The 15038-nt window shown below is 37.6% G+C and overlaps 1 protein-coding gene across 5 annotated transcripts in view; it reads left to right on the forward strand.

Moving 5' to 3' along the window:
- LOC135215166 (lateral signaling target protein 2 homolog) overlaps positions 1–15038 on the forward strand; it is a 79743-nt gene that overhangs the window by 42524 nt on the left and 22181 nt on the right. For all 5 annotated transcript variants that reach the window (XM_064249631.1, XM_064249630.1, XM_064249632.1 and 2 more), the window contains exons 2-7: positions 2853–2999; positions 3408–3539; positions 5518–5634; positions 6718–6893; positions 8570–8741; positions 11946–13402. In XM_064249631.1, coding sequence (XP_064105701.1) covers positions 2853–2999; positions 3408–3539; positions 5518–5634; positions 6718–6893; positions 8570–8741; positions 11946–13402 — 2201 coding nt within the window. The remainder of the gene's footprint in view (positions 1–2852; positions 3000–3407; positions 3540–5517; positions 5635–6717; positions 6894–8569; positions 8742–11945; positions 13403–15038) is intronic.

Genomic DNA, 15038 nt, shown 5'->3' on the forward strand with positions numbered 1-15038 from the left:
GACCCCGGGTGAGTGGAAAATCGAGTGAGAAGAGTGATTTTTTGGGGATCTGCCTTCGGTGTACTAGAGAAAGCACTCCAACAGTGTGTAGAATTGTGTAGTCTGTCTGTGTCCTTGAGTGATCATCGTCAGATTTTGGTGTTTGCGTCCTCTTTTCGACTTCTGCCATAGTTTCTCGTCATTTTCCTTTCTGGCACGGTTGTTTTGGTCAATATTTAGGTGCATTTCTGCTCTGTGTTGAGATTTGAGTGTCTGTTCTCGTGCAGCCAAGGCTGTTGCAAGGAACGTCTTGTCTACTTCCTTCCTTCAGTCAGGAGCCCTTAGGATAAACCTGCTTTAGCTTTGCTTGGTTAACCCTGCTTCCCTGCTTGCAACCTCGTCTTTTCTAATCGATTTTAGGCCATCACAAATTTAGCACTGATGAGTCATTGTAGGTTTGGGTTTATAGGAAAATTCAAGGTTGCTGTGCTTAAGCTGAACTTGTCCAGTTGTATAAATCATTAACGTAGCTGTTGGACTTACCTGCCAGTCTCATTTGGATGTAGCCTTATTAACACTAAACGTGCTAAACTGATATGTAATGATTTAGGTACCACAAATCAAGCAACGGACAGGAACATCAATTAGCCCAATGCCAAGTTATAATATTGAATTTTGTTTCATTTATGGATTAGAATTCTACATACATCATTTTCATATCCTTATTTGTTGTAATTTTATCACCAGGCGCATCTTTAAACTGTATGTCACAGACGATGTTATGAAAAGCTGTTGTGCGCCATCGTCTATCGCAGATCAGATCAAGTAATGATTTGTTTGGCAGTTTATATTAAAAAGACAAAGTTGAGTAATGTGATATAGTTGGCTTGGAACCAAATTACGATACAGTAATTAAAAATGTGTAAAGATATCCATTGCTGTCTGACATTTTGACCTTCAAATTTTTAGTATTATGACATTTATCAGTACACACTGAGTAAATATCCTAACTTAAATAAATTGTATCTTTCTTTTTCAGTAAGGTCTTTGATCAGTGAGAGAGATTAGTGCCGCACTATATTATGCACTAATGCTCAACCCTTTAACCCTGTAGGTGAAGATTATAGTAGAACCACATTGTGTCAAGAGGCCTGTAGTATATCACAGCTTACCAGATCATGAAATAAGCAAAGTTATCAAAACATTATTTGTCTTGAGAGTAGAGGAAGGGAAAACTGCAGACTAGTACTGCAGCCAGATTCCAGCCAGAATATTTGCTCGTTTTTTTTTTTCTTTTAATTTGTTTATATGTAATGTCTTTTGTTCATGTTCTTACTTCCATCCTAAGGTGCTGGTACTGGAAACAACACTCATTTTACACACAAACTGGTGGTCACCAAACTAGAGGGGTGCGCTAGTAGTCTGCAGTTTCAGCTGGAGGAATACTATTAGGGTAAAAAACCGCATGGTACAGGGGTGGACCATGTACGATCAATGTGTACAACCCCAAGAAAAATACATTATAACGCGTCCTGACACCGGAGTAGAGGTCTTTAGCTCTGTTTCTCACCAACAACAAGTCTCGTCTGATGCCCATCTCCGATGTCAGGACGCGTTATAATGTACTTTTTTTGGGGTTGTACACATTGATCGTACATGGTCCACCCCTGTACCATGCGGTTTTTTACCCTAGTATTATATTCCATTATCAATGAGAGGAATTGCATACAGTAGAAAACATTACATACCTAACTTTCGATTCATATTATGTTAAGAATTTTTTTAATGTTTCATGATGAAGCTGTTAAATTTGCTTGTTACTTCGTTATGTTTGGCATAGAAGGCAGTACTACAACGACAAACATCCTTTTGCATCCTTACCTGTCCTAGCTGTTTTTACAACTCTAGGCAACCTGATGGTGCAAACAGTGTGACGTTTTCTAGCATCAGGTTTAATACTACTCAGTTTGGTTGGAGTTTTATCATGGCTACCACTCACATTTTGAATAGCTTGCTTAGTGTTTGTGGATTGCTTAGTGGATTTGTGGAATCTTGATCTCCAAATATTTAAGTGACGAGCAGATTCATGGCTGCTTTCTGCTGATGTCTTCTGAATTTCAGATGTGTGTGCTTTGTTTTCTGTTCCCTCATGCTGTACTTTATTATTTATCACCTTTTCCTATAAGTTGTCTCTCTCTTTGGGACTCTCATGGGTTTATAGTTCTTTTGACTCTGCCCATAAAGGTTTTCAGATGAAGATTTCAAGAAAGAAATGCATTATAACCAGAAAATTTCTTTTAATATTACTGAGTAAATCTAAGGTATCAAATCTTTTCCATTAAGGTCTGCTGTCCCTTTTGTAGTTGAGCTGCACATTTGTGAGTCCTTCATTTTCCTTATCCTTAAAGTGTAATTAGAAAGGACCATTAGATTATACTAACCCTATTCGCTTTTGCTCCCCAAAAAATGTGTCAAATTTCATAGCATAGCAAGTGACAGATGGTGATGAGTTATTATACTGTAAATTATACTCAGTTTATAAGTGACATACACTCTACTGTTTAGTAAGTGTACTAGAAAACCTTGTTGAAAAAATATGAAAAATGCAGCAAAGATATTAACAATGGTATTGGTACCTAGAATACAAATAATCACATTCTGTATATCTTGTTTGTGACTTGGAATCAGTTGTTGAAACTTGATGGCTAGGTTTTGGCCTTTTGGTTTTTCTTTGTGACTGTGTAAAATATGTATGTATGTATGTGTGGAAGATGATTAGTAATTGTAGTAATAATAATCAAGAGTCCTGGAATGTAAAGATGTTGCATACATAGCTGCATGGAAGATTTTATATATTTTTTTCCCTTTTGCAGAAAGATGATCCATCATTGATGGCCCAGTTTTACTATGCTGATGACGAGCTTAACATGGTAGCAGCAGAGTTAGACAGCTTCGATGGACGTAAAGACCCAGAAAGATGCACAGCTCTAGTAAATCAACTGAGGCAGTGTCAGGATAGGGTCAGTATTTTTTTTTATCTTGATGCCTCATATTGTTGGAAAAGGGTTTTGGGTATTTTAGATCATTTAAATGGATTTTTTTTTAAACAAATTATCAACAAACATTTTTTATTGGCTGTATTTGTGGCAAATGCATACATCTGTAAGAGCCTTGCCCTTAACACTTGAGCATACGTCATAATTTCAACCAACAACATCTTTCAATTAGCAAAGAGAAGTTGCATAGAGAAGGTAAAAGAGAAAGTGAGGATTTACCATTGAGTTATAATGTCCAGCCTCTTGTAATTCCAACTTTCCCTTTTGTATAATTCCATGGTTACTTTACACTACAAATTACAAGGCTTAAGATAAGGGGTAGTTTTGTATGTAACAAAACATATAGTTAGTTTCTCACTCCAAATTCAACAGGTTCTGAATATATGTGTAAAGATGATGGATGAGGAGATTCCCCATGAACGTGCCAGCAGAGATTTTAGAGTGAAGTTCCCTGACGATGTGATGCAAGAAAACCTCGCAGGACAGCTTTGGTTTGGTGCGGAGGTAAGGTTCATTGTAGTTTAGTTGAATAATGTGGGCTCTCCACAACATTTGTTGCTGTGATCTGTATCAAATCATCTTCCAAGACAAGATTCATATAGATTCCATTATTGTGAAACAATAATACAAGTATTCATGAGTCATATGAAACCCTTAAAGTAATCACTTTTCAAGACACTCAGTTTTGCACTTTAGATTATGTAGAGAGCGATAAGCTTTGTAGCCAGTCATTGGAGGATGCAATTCTCAGTTCTTTTGATAAACCAAGAAGTGAAGTGAACCTTTCAAGTTTTATCTGATATTTGTTTTTGATTTTGCTCAGATTTCATGATCAAACGAGATTGAATGACCCAGACTATGGGTTTTCATAGCATTTTGCATATTATATTGATGTATGATGGATCTTGGTGTTAAAAAGTTATTTCAGAAAATATCTCACTAGGCTAAAACCTATGAGAGGGATAAAATTGACCAAATGTGAAATAAGTAATTAGTAAATGCATTGTAAAGAATTTTTTTCCACCAGCTAATAGATTATCAAATTAATTTGTGTGAACTTGGGACATAGGCCCTTCCTAGGTAGGCATTTTTTGGCACCTGGTGTGACTGTAACAAGGGTCTTCAATCTATATGTGTATAGCCCCTATGGTTTTACCAAGCCTATATATGTCACAGATGCTAACGCAATATGTTCTTATACCATGAACGCAAGTAATAAGGCAGGAAATTTATATAACGCAAGTAATAAGGCAGGAAATTTATATAAACCATTAAAAAAAGTATCTAGAATGTGTCTAGCGTAGAGTTGGGTGAGCACTCAAACAATTGTACTTGAATATTTCAAGTAAGTTTTGTCTGCATTCCAGTAGTACATACACTGAATTATTTTAAAGCCTTGCTTCCAGATGCCATTAGAAACATGAGATACACGTTATAACTCCTTGTGATCTTTAGAAGTGATTGAAAAGGCAACACAGTGAATTATTCAAAAAATTACCTGTCAAAAATAGCATTTCTGAAATAATTTTTTCCCACTACAGGTGCAGTGTACTATTACAAATTTACATTGGGATAAATAAATGTAAACTAGTATTGAGACAAATTTCGCTTAATCAGGGAGTAAGACTACAAACTACTTTGTTGTCCTTGCTGTTGCTCTTGTTAGGGAGTTAGGAAAGCCCTATGGAAAATCGTAAAAAAGTCTGAAAAATCTATTTTGCCTTGAGTTAAAGATACAGGAATTTTAGGATAAGATACTTATGGTTTATTTATTAGAAAGAAAATGCAAAAAATATTGTGCATTTTAAACAGTATAGAACAATTATTTCTAATAAAATATACTGTATTTCAATTTGTTGGTGAATCAATGTGCTATTTGACCATAGATTTTAGCACTCGCACCGAGAAAGCTGCTGGAGATTGGATCACGCCTTCTTAACATTGCTAGTGCCATCAATGCTCTAAGAGGGAATGTGTTTGAATGTATGTGTGTTCATTTCATCTGTTCATTGTTCATTGTATATGCTATAACTTTATCCACATTAGTATTATTCTTATATATTTAGAACATGAACCCTACATACCTTTTCTGAATATATAGATATATAGTTTGTCTGCTTCTGAAAATTGCCTTGTGTGTGAGCGGTAGGCCTCGTATGTTCTGCTGTTAAAGGTTACTCACGTTTGCATAAAGGTTACTCACGTTTGCATACCTTACACCGGCGTACCATTTGCAGAGAGCTGCATCCCCAATTAATTATTCAGATAGCTTTCTGTTGTAGTTCTTTTGATATTAACCACCTACTGTAGAGTTTGTTACAGTATGTATTTGTTTATCTAACAAGACTGCTGACATGAATGAAGTTCATTTTAGGTAATTGGAGTGCGTACATTTTTTTTTTTTACATTGTTATTACACTGAAGTAGTCTTTGAAGTACTTTTAAAAATCGTAAATGTTCTACTCATGATTTTTTCCCTCAGTGTTTGGCCGCTGGTAGCAGTATCATGAACCGTGAGGCAGAAAGCTCCCGCATGCGCCCCTTGGCCAAAGCTGTTACGAAAACCATCGAGACTGTGCGGAATTTACTTAGGGAACAGGTAAGGAATACCACAACTTTTTCTTGTGTGTATTTTAAGAATTCAGCCGTATGAGAAGGTGAATGCAGTTCTTATGAAGTATTCCTTGCATAGCCCACTTTATTGCTAAGTGACGGGAAATGACTTTTAACTCATTGACAAAGAGGTTACTTTTCATAAGCTTTCTTAGGTAACATAGAGCATGTCTGTGAAATGACTTGAAAATGAAATGGATGGAAAGAGTTGAATGTGTGGAAGGGAAGAAAGCCACGATTGTCTTACTTCATCTTTGGATGTCTAAAAATTCTAAATTGCCATATGTTGAAGTCATGTTTCATCTGTTGGAAATTTGTATGTAAATGTTTTGCCTATACTTTTTTAGCAGTAAATTGAGATTATCATTGGTTTATAATGAAAGTATTTGTCTTAATTTACTCATAAGCTATTGGAAACAAACATTATACCAGGCTAATGGTCAGGTGACAGTTAAGTATATGGTAATGTGTGTGTTTTTGGTTACTTAATGAAGTAAAATATAATAATTCTCTCTTTTCAGTTTCAATGTATGTTTTTACTAAATTCAGTAAATCAAATGTAAATTGTGGAGTTTCTTATTTTTGTCAGGTCTTCATTTGGCATCAGTTTTAGTTAGGTGGAATGTTAGAAATGGACTTAGACTGACATTCCTTGATTATGCTCATGTTCAATGGATATTAGGTGTGTGTGTAAATCCTATTTGCATTATATCATACCACTTTCATTGTCACTTTCCTCATAGAACTCTTGATTTGACCCCGGACAATTGGGATGTCTTTTTTCGTTTTATTTATATTTATATTTTTTAATTTTTATTTTTGTGTTTTTCTATTGATACACTTCATGTTAAGGTGCCTTCCGATTGTCAGGTTACTTGTCCTCTTAGCCTTCATTGTTAAGAATATTTGGGAAGAGTTTTGTAAAATTCTGTAAAAAGTTTTACGTATTTTAATATTTACTCACCATTAATAAAGATATTAATGTTTTGTTTAAAGAAGTGTTAAGTTATTGGCTATGGGTAATAGATTTATAACTGATTATGAGAATAAATATGCAATTGTATTTCAGTGTCTCAAGCCTGTTCCGGAGTACACGGAAAAGATCCGCGAGTCTCTGAAGATTTTTGATCGATTATTTGCGGAATTTGAACTGAGTTACGTCAGTGCAATGGTCCCTGTGAAAAGTGTGGAGGAGCATGATGTGCAGCAGAATGTCGTGGTCCTGTTTTCCGAAACAGTGCAACGGTAAGGATGACCTGTGAAAATGATGTACGTACTACATTGCGTGGGGTCAGTGGCCCTGCCAGCTTCATTGCTAAGTAATTTCCATGCTGTTAACCTATGCTCTGTTTTTTTCCATCTGTCCATCCGGCTGTGGTGTATGCGTATGGTAACACTGCGTCCCGGGCTTTAGATAGTTACATTCAGCTTATATTCAACAATAATGATAATATCCTATTTAGAATATTAATGGTGTAATAAGCATACAGTAATTTATTAAAACACTTTCAGTTGCAAATGTACACCAAGATATCCTTTTATTTACCTAAAACTTACACATAGCGTAACTATTTAAAGCTCCGGACGCGGTGTTACCATACGAAAACACCACAGGCGGATGGACAGATGGAAAAAAACAGAGTATAGTTGAGTGCAGTTAAGAGCCACAAACTGCGTTGTGCTAACGTACATTTGATATTGTTTTTGTTAGTCCTGGCTAATACAGGATTTTATATTTTATTATTTTTTTTTCATCTAATATATATTACTCTACTCCTCCATTTCATGTGTTACACTTTTCTTTAATTCCTGTGCATACTCCTAATGGCATTCAGCCAGATTGAAATGGGAACAAAGGGACAAGTCCACTTTGAAAAGTGATCATACAGATACTAGGGAAGAGTTGCAGATGTGATTGTATCACTCGGTAAAATGTAACAGTGCTCAGGATTGTGAAATAAGATTACATACAGGAAGAATGATTTTACTCAAAAGCTAGAACACCCCAATCTATGTAGCTGAGACCTTTGTCACATACAAAGAAAGTGGAAGAATTCTTGAATAGCATCTAACTCCAATATGCTGATGCTGAGATTTCTGGCTGAAGTTTGTAGTGAATATTGTATTATAAATGAGAGGTTGTTGAAGAGATGTTTCCTTCAGTTGGAAGGTAGACGAATCTCAAAGACTGGTGGGGTTTCACCATATCATGATTAGGAATGATCTATCATATGAGTATCAGTGGTGAAGTTCAGAAATCTTGGCGAAGAGATTAGATTGAATGGGAATTCAGGCAGATATTACATAAAGTGCAAAAGAGAGGAAAGAGTTGATTATATTGATTTTTTCCCCAAGAAAGGAAATCCTAATGTATGATAAAAATGGGAATGATGTACCAAATATTTTTCTGCGTTAGGTCCATTATCTATTCTCCCTTGGCTCATATGAGGCTTCCAATTGTAATCCGTACGGCAGAGTAAGTTCTTATTACATGAGTGGTATTCTGATGCCTAGTGAGAAAAGAACATGGATTGTGGATTGAACACCAGCGTCTTTGATTATGTAGGCTCTAGACATTGCCGAATTGGCCAACTTGTGATCAAACTTGGTTTTTCCTTTTCTTGTAAAGTTCAGAAGCCACATTCCAAAATTTTAGAAGGGTCATCACCATAATTTTTTAGTTTATTTTTTATATATTCACTCAATTCATTCATTGTAATATGTAGTTTTTTAACAGCAAACTGTATTAAGAAAAGTTTGTTCATGTACACAGAAATAAATTAAGAGTAGGGAACTCTATAGTTTAAGTTATCATTGAGTTCTGTTACACTTTATAAAAATACTCATAGAAACCTAACCATATTACGTATAAAGTTTATGATGTGTAATTTGAACTAATTGAATATTTATTTTTCTCATAGGGCTTTGAGACTTGGTTTGACCACTCAAGATCAGATTGACGACTATGACCCTGCGCTGATGTTCACAATTCCTCGTTTGGCAATTGTAGCTGGTTTGGTCATGTTTCCTGATGGTCCCTTGAACTTGGACAGAGAACCAAGGAATCTCTCGGAGCTCTTTCGACCATTCAGGGTAAGCTATTGTAAATTGTAAAATACATATAATCACCAGGGTTTTTATGTACTGTTTTATATTTTCTTCTCTTACTTTTATTGTTACGTAAAATGGGAAGTAGTAACCATATTCTTTTTCTTGCTCTGTACTTTTGACATAGTTTCATAATATGGCTGATAAAATCCTAAAGTTTTATTCATATAGAATATTGTCCAAACATACTATACTGTGATTTTTTTTTTTTTTTTTTTGAGAGCCAAACTGCTTGGTACAGTGCTTTGTAAGCTAAGAGTTCTGTCATTAATAAGAGAAAGGAAGCTTATCACTTCTGTCAATAGTTATTCCCTGCTGACTCATCTTTGTATTCTAGTAATGTTTAGGTATGTTACATCTTGCACTAAGCTGAGGAATTAAAGTCTGAACATGATGTAAAACTTAAAGAAAGAACTGTCACTTCATGGAGATGACAAGAATTGTGGATAATGCCAAGTCACTGCACATTACATTTAGTGCGTACAGACTGTGGACTGGCTTAATAATAGTTCAAAGAAGATTAAAATGGAAGTTTACTTTTGGTACAGCAGCCAGCCTACAGCTCGCATGATACCTTGCCGAGATATTGAGGATGGGATCATAGAAATGTGTGTGGATTAAAGCTGAAAAACATCTCAGAACTACTGAGTCCAGTTTATGACCCTTTACAACTGTTTTGTAGAAACCACCTGACTGGGGCAATAAAATTCTACCTGAAGTATAGCGGCTAAGACTTTAAAAGCACTGTTTAATGGCATTTGTTGGAAGTGTGTTGGGTTTAGGTCATGTGTAGGGGAGGCTGCAATATCATGGTGGTGCTTTGGAACTTTGTACTGTCAAGTCCTATTTGTTCAGTGCTAAATTTTAGAGATCATCAAGAACAATGAAGAAAATAATGTATAGAGTTAAAATCAAGTAGGATTCACAGCCATGACATGGGCATCCTTCACAGTTGAAAAGGAAATTTAGAAAAAGTTTACTTTATGAAAGGCTGGGAGTCTACACTGGCATTTTTAAATCACCAATGATTGCAGGTTGAAATAAATGAACGTGATATGATAGATATGTGGAATGTAATTGCAACAATTCTCCCCCCCCTCCCCCCCCTCCTGAAAGCTTGTTTGAACTAGAGCATCTTTGTAAATAATCATCCTTCATCCTGATTAGGGCTAATTATGTAATATCAGTAATTGCTAGGATTGGAATTCTTCTAGAACGATAGTGGAACTTCTTTCTTGGACTCTTTATACGGCCTTAACATGATGATTTTTATGTTGTCATTGCCAAATAATGTGTTTACGGTACATTTCTTGGGAATATCATAACACAATCTAAGATGCATATGGAATCACTTTTTATACTTTATACTGAGGGTTCCAAATATCCATCAGGTATCAGATTTGCACATATGTGATGAAAACATAAATTGTTCAGGAAACAATTATTTTTATTGGTTCTAGTTGTGCAATAGAAACCCTTCAGAACTGGTGGCCTAAAAATTACCTTGTACAGTAAAGTACGTGTTCTTGCTACAGGTTACTTGATATCCAAAAATGTATAACCAAAGTAATCCTTTCTAACCATGAGACCAGCAATCCAGAAAACAGGCCAGGAGCTGATATCTTCAAACTAAGGTGTTGAAAATCTACTTTTGTCACTTTTAAAAGATGCAAAAAGGAATGAAAGTCTAGTGAAATTAAGGAATAAAATTGAGTTAATAGAAAAAGAAACCCACAAATTCAATTTGTAACTTGTTTACTTCTAAGTATTTACATTAAGTTTTAATCACCACTCGAGTACTTTCAGGCCCTTCTGTGGCCCATTCTCAAGAGATGTTTGGGATGTTAGCCTGGTCAAGGCCCAGCAGTCTTCTGGAACTTCTCCGTTGTGCTGTCATTTATGCGATGGCTGTTCTGGTTTTCTTGAGAGTTGCCAATCCCCTCTTGTCGCTCTGATATCCTGAGCTGATGGTCAATGGGATTCACCCTTGTGGTAAGGGTGTGGTCACCGAAAGTCTGTTGGGCAGGAAACCTAATCTCCAGGTCAGCAGGGTCAATCTTAGCTTCTTTTAATATCAAAGCTCGGCTTATGGGATCTTCTGAGGTAAAACCTTTGTTTCCTTCAATTACTTTGATCTCTCTGATAAGCTGCACCTTCTACTACCCTCCTGTGACTAATTTTGTTGCTTTTGTATATAAGCCTACTGTTTTTGAAATCCATCCTATGGTCATTTTCCCAACAGGCTTATATACAAAAGCAACAAAACTAGTCACAGGAGGGTAGTAGAAGGTGCGCTTATCAGAGAGATCAAAGGTAATTGAAGGAAACAAAGGTTTTGACCTCAGAAGATCCCATAAGCCGAGCTTTGATATTAAAAGAAGCTAAGATTGACCCTGCTGACCTGGAGATTAGGTTTCCTGCCCAACAGACTTTCGGTGACCACACCCTTACCACAAGGGTGAATCCCATTGACCATCAGCTCAGGATATCAGAGCGACAAGAGGGGATTGGCAACTCTCAAGAAAACCAGAACAGCCATCGCATAAATGACAGCACAACGAGAAGAAGTTCCAGAAGACTGCTGGGCCTTGACCCAGGCTAACATCCCAAACATCTCTTGAGAATGGGCCACAGAAGGGCCTGAAAGTACTCGAGTGTGGAGTAAAACTTAATGTAAATACTTAGAAGTAAACAAGTTACAAATTGAATTTGTGGGTTTCTTTTTCAATCGTCAGAAGAAAACTGAAAGAAGTTTTTGTTTGGTTCATTGAGTTAATAGTTATTGTAACTAACTGGGTCTTTTGCTAAGTGGTTTTTGGGTGCCAAAGGCTTGTAGTAAATGGTTTACTTGCTACTACTGCTTGACAAGACAAGCGGTAGTAGGGACGTGTGAAGACTGTGGATGTTGGCTTGTATGAGTAATGGGGTTGCAATGAAACTGCTTATACTCCTCAAGTAGTTTTTGTCACTTTAGTGTAATTCAATTTATTAACAAATGTGGAATAATTTTCTAGATGTTTAGATTGGGCTTTGAAGATTCGTACTTTTGTGTAGTAGGCTCCTCAGAATACAGTAGGATTTATATCATTTTTTTGCTTAGCTATTTTCTATTAGCATTTGTTTAGTGGTTACCTGAAAGAGAACTTTCCATTTGCAAATATATTAATGTATGTTTTGTTTTCTCCTCAGACTCTTCTAAGTAAGATAAGAGAACTTCTGTGGACTATGAGTCCTAGTGAGTTGGCAGCACTGGAAAAATCTCTCTGTTCTATGGAAGAACCTGATCAGTCTTCCTCACAAATGGCAACAGATGAAAGTTTACCAGATAGTGCTTATGGTCATGCAGCTTTTACCACCGACTTTGTTAAGAAATTTTATGCTAGTTACCCTTCTTGCAAGTATCTCACACCTGAGTTGAGTTCTTTGTACATGCCGGGGAAAAAGACGGAACGTTTTGAAAGGAAGCGTGAGCGGACTTCAGGAAAAAGTAGTAGTTCCCGATCTAGAGCCAAGCAGGAAAGGCAGAGTGAAAAGTACCTTGCCCGACTGAATGCCACCACAGAGGAAAGACCAAGAGCGAAGCGTAGATCCCGTCGCAGTCATCATCGACATCATCACAACCCTCCGCCACCTTCTTCACCCGGTAGTGACAGTGCCGGAGAAGAATGCCGTCAACGTTTTCACGCTAGAACTTCCTCCTCGTCACAGCGTGATTACCAACACGTTCCTCAGCCTTGCCCGCCAACGTACGACTACCACCCCAATAGCCGTGTAGGACCTCATGAGCTGTGTAACCCACACAATCATCGCCACTCCCGTCAGCCCCGTCATTCTTGCCATCAACCTGTGACTAGAATTAAGACAATAGCTTGTAGTTGTGGGGCAGTGGGTGAATACGACAGAGAGTTTTCTGATGAATCTCAGGATGTTTCCCATCAATCTCATGTCCCTTTCCAAAATTCTCAGGCTTCGTATCGCGATCATTCTTCGCCATGTCAAATAGAAGTTGCTCATCCACACTGTAACACTGCCTCAACTAATTGTGATAGTGCATGTGATACCACTTTTGTAAATATGCAAACGGACAGCAGATGTGGAGGAGAAAGTTCATCTCATTTTAGTGGGCATGGGAGTGAATCGGTGGAACAAAGCACGTCAGCCTGTAACGAAAAAGAGACTTCTGAAACGTTGGGTAACGAGGCCGAGGACCTGGTGAACGCAACAGCAAGTGTTAACTTGAAGGAGAATGTTCCCTCTGGATCACATGTGTGCCAAGCCTGTGGTACACATGAGTCCTGCTTCTGTGATATTCAAACTAATGTAGAGAATCATGGAGAAGGTGCTGCACTGGAGAGTGCAACAGCTGTAGAGCAACCTCATTTGGAACCAAAGGAAAGTCATTTGGATACCAGTGAACAGTGTGCAAGTTTGGAGAGTGATAACATGTGTGCTCAAGAGATGAATATCTGTGATGTTCATGACCAACCTAATAACACATCAAGTAGTGTGGTTGGGCCTGCTAGTCCCGAGAACAGATGCTCAAGCAGCTCAACTTCACCGTATAATTCCGGTGCCGACGATGACGAGGAGGTGGCTTTGGCATTACAAGCTGCAGAGGTGGCAGCAACTTGGCGAGCTAGGGCAAGGTAAGTCGCCTGGCTTTTTTCACGGTGACATTTGTAGCCTTGATAACTTCATTCAAAGGTTAGGAATCTGGGTAAACTATCATTAAAATTGTGGTGACAGGTTATTTGGTACAGTACATGAATGTGTCTTGGGCTTTCTTGGTTGTATTGTATAGAAACTTAGATCAGGGCAGGAAGTAAAGAGCACGGTTTGAAAGGTGGACTGTATCTATGAAAAAACAAACCAAAGTCACTTATAAATGTACTACCTTCATTGAAAGCTGGTCCAACCATTGAAACTTGGTAACAAGGTAGTTAACTAGCATCAATTGAGTGAGTGGGTGGAGAACCCTCTCACTAACTTTATTTTTTGTAAGTACTTTTCTGTTGGAAATGTTGATGACTTTGGCATTTTTTTTTTTTAGCAGTCTTACGTATGCCACAAACTTCGGCCTTTGGAGTAGGATGGGTCTCATGCCCATGCAGGTGCCACCCAGGTGCCACCCAGGTGCCTAAGAGCCCTGGAAGAGGCTTTGGACAGGGATGTTATGCTTTTGACTGTCTTGCTAGCCTAAGGATTGGCAAATAGATTAGGTGATTTGCATGGTATCTCTTATCTAGTGTGGTAGTTAGAGGGATTGGGTTGGTGTTTTCTTGTTGATTCCTGAGTTGGTTTCAAAGGCTAGGAACCTGTTGGTCCCTGATGAGAGATTCAAGACACTTTTTTACCTCTTCAATACATTTGCACTAATCATGAGTTGCTGTTGTGTCTAGTGAGATTTTTGTGGTATTACTTGTCCAGGACACAACATCTTCAGCTTGAGTGTTGACTGCCGTTCATTCTTGCTTCAGGAGGTCATATACACACAACCAAGTTTCTGGGGTAAGGGGTCTTGAAATCAGGGGCCATTGTTTTGTCCTTAGTGTTCATGAGTTTTTAGTGGTGCAGGTATTGAGGGAAGGTGTCTGGCAGTACTTTAAGTCTTCCTACATGAAAGATGTCATCCACAAGTCGTTGAATACTTTATTCATAGAATTTGTGGTGAATGCTTGTTAGGTTGTGTAGCTGCATGATCTTTGCATAGAGAGAAAAGCCTCTTGCCAAAGGTATATGTTGGTAAAAGTTTAATTTAATACAAAGCAAATTATTGTTTTCCTTTATATGTCTAGCTTGTGTCCTGCAGGCAGTGGTTGTGTGTGTGCTGGTCAGTAGGCCGTTACACATCAGTAATTGTTATCACTAACTTCAGATGTGACTACCTCTTATCTTCCTTTTAAAAAGGGCTTGGGGACAGGGGCAGGTGGTAGAGCCTTATTGCTGGGAGTTATGCAATACTGGCTTCCTTCTGAGTGGGGACAGGCCCTTTTAGCATATGCCAAGCTGTATATTTGGATACAAGAGCAATTCTTATCCTGCTCACATGCAGGATCAAGAAGCTGACTTTATTTAGGTAGGAGAACATCACTCTTGTCTTCACATAAGTGATGAAAGGTATATTTTTGTAGGCACAAGTGACTTTATATGAAAGTCTCACTTCTAACCAAACCTGCCATTGCTAAAGAAAAAAGTGAATGTAAGTATGTATAGTGATTGGACGGGGCCTTCACTCCCAACCTAGTTATTGCTAGTTACCACCTTTTTACCAAACTTTAATGA

The sequence above is a fragment of the Macrobrachium nipponense genome, chromosome 5 (assembly GCF_015104395.2).
Source record: "Macrobrachium nipponense isolate FS-2020 chromosome 5, ASM1510439v2, whole genome shotgun sequence".
NCBI classification, from domain to species: Eukaryota; Metazoa; Arthropoda; class Malacostraca; order Decapoda; family Palaemonidae; genus Macrobrachium; species Macrobrachium nipponense.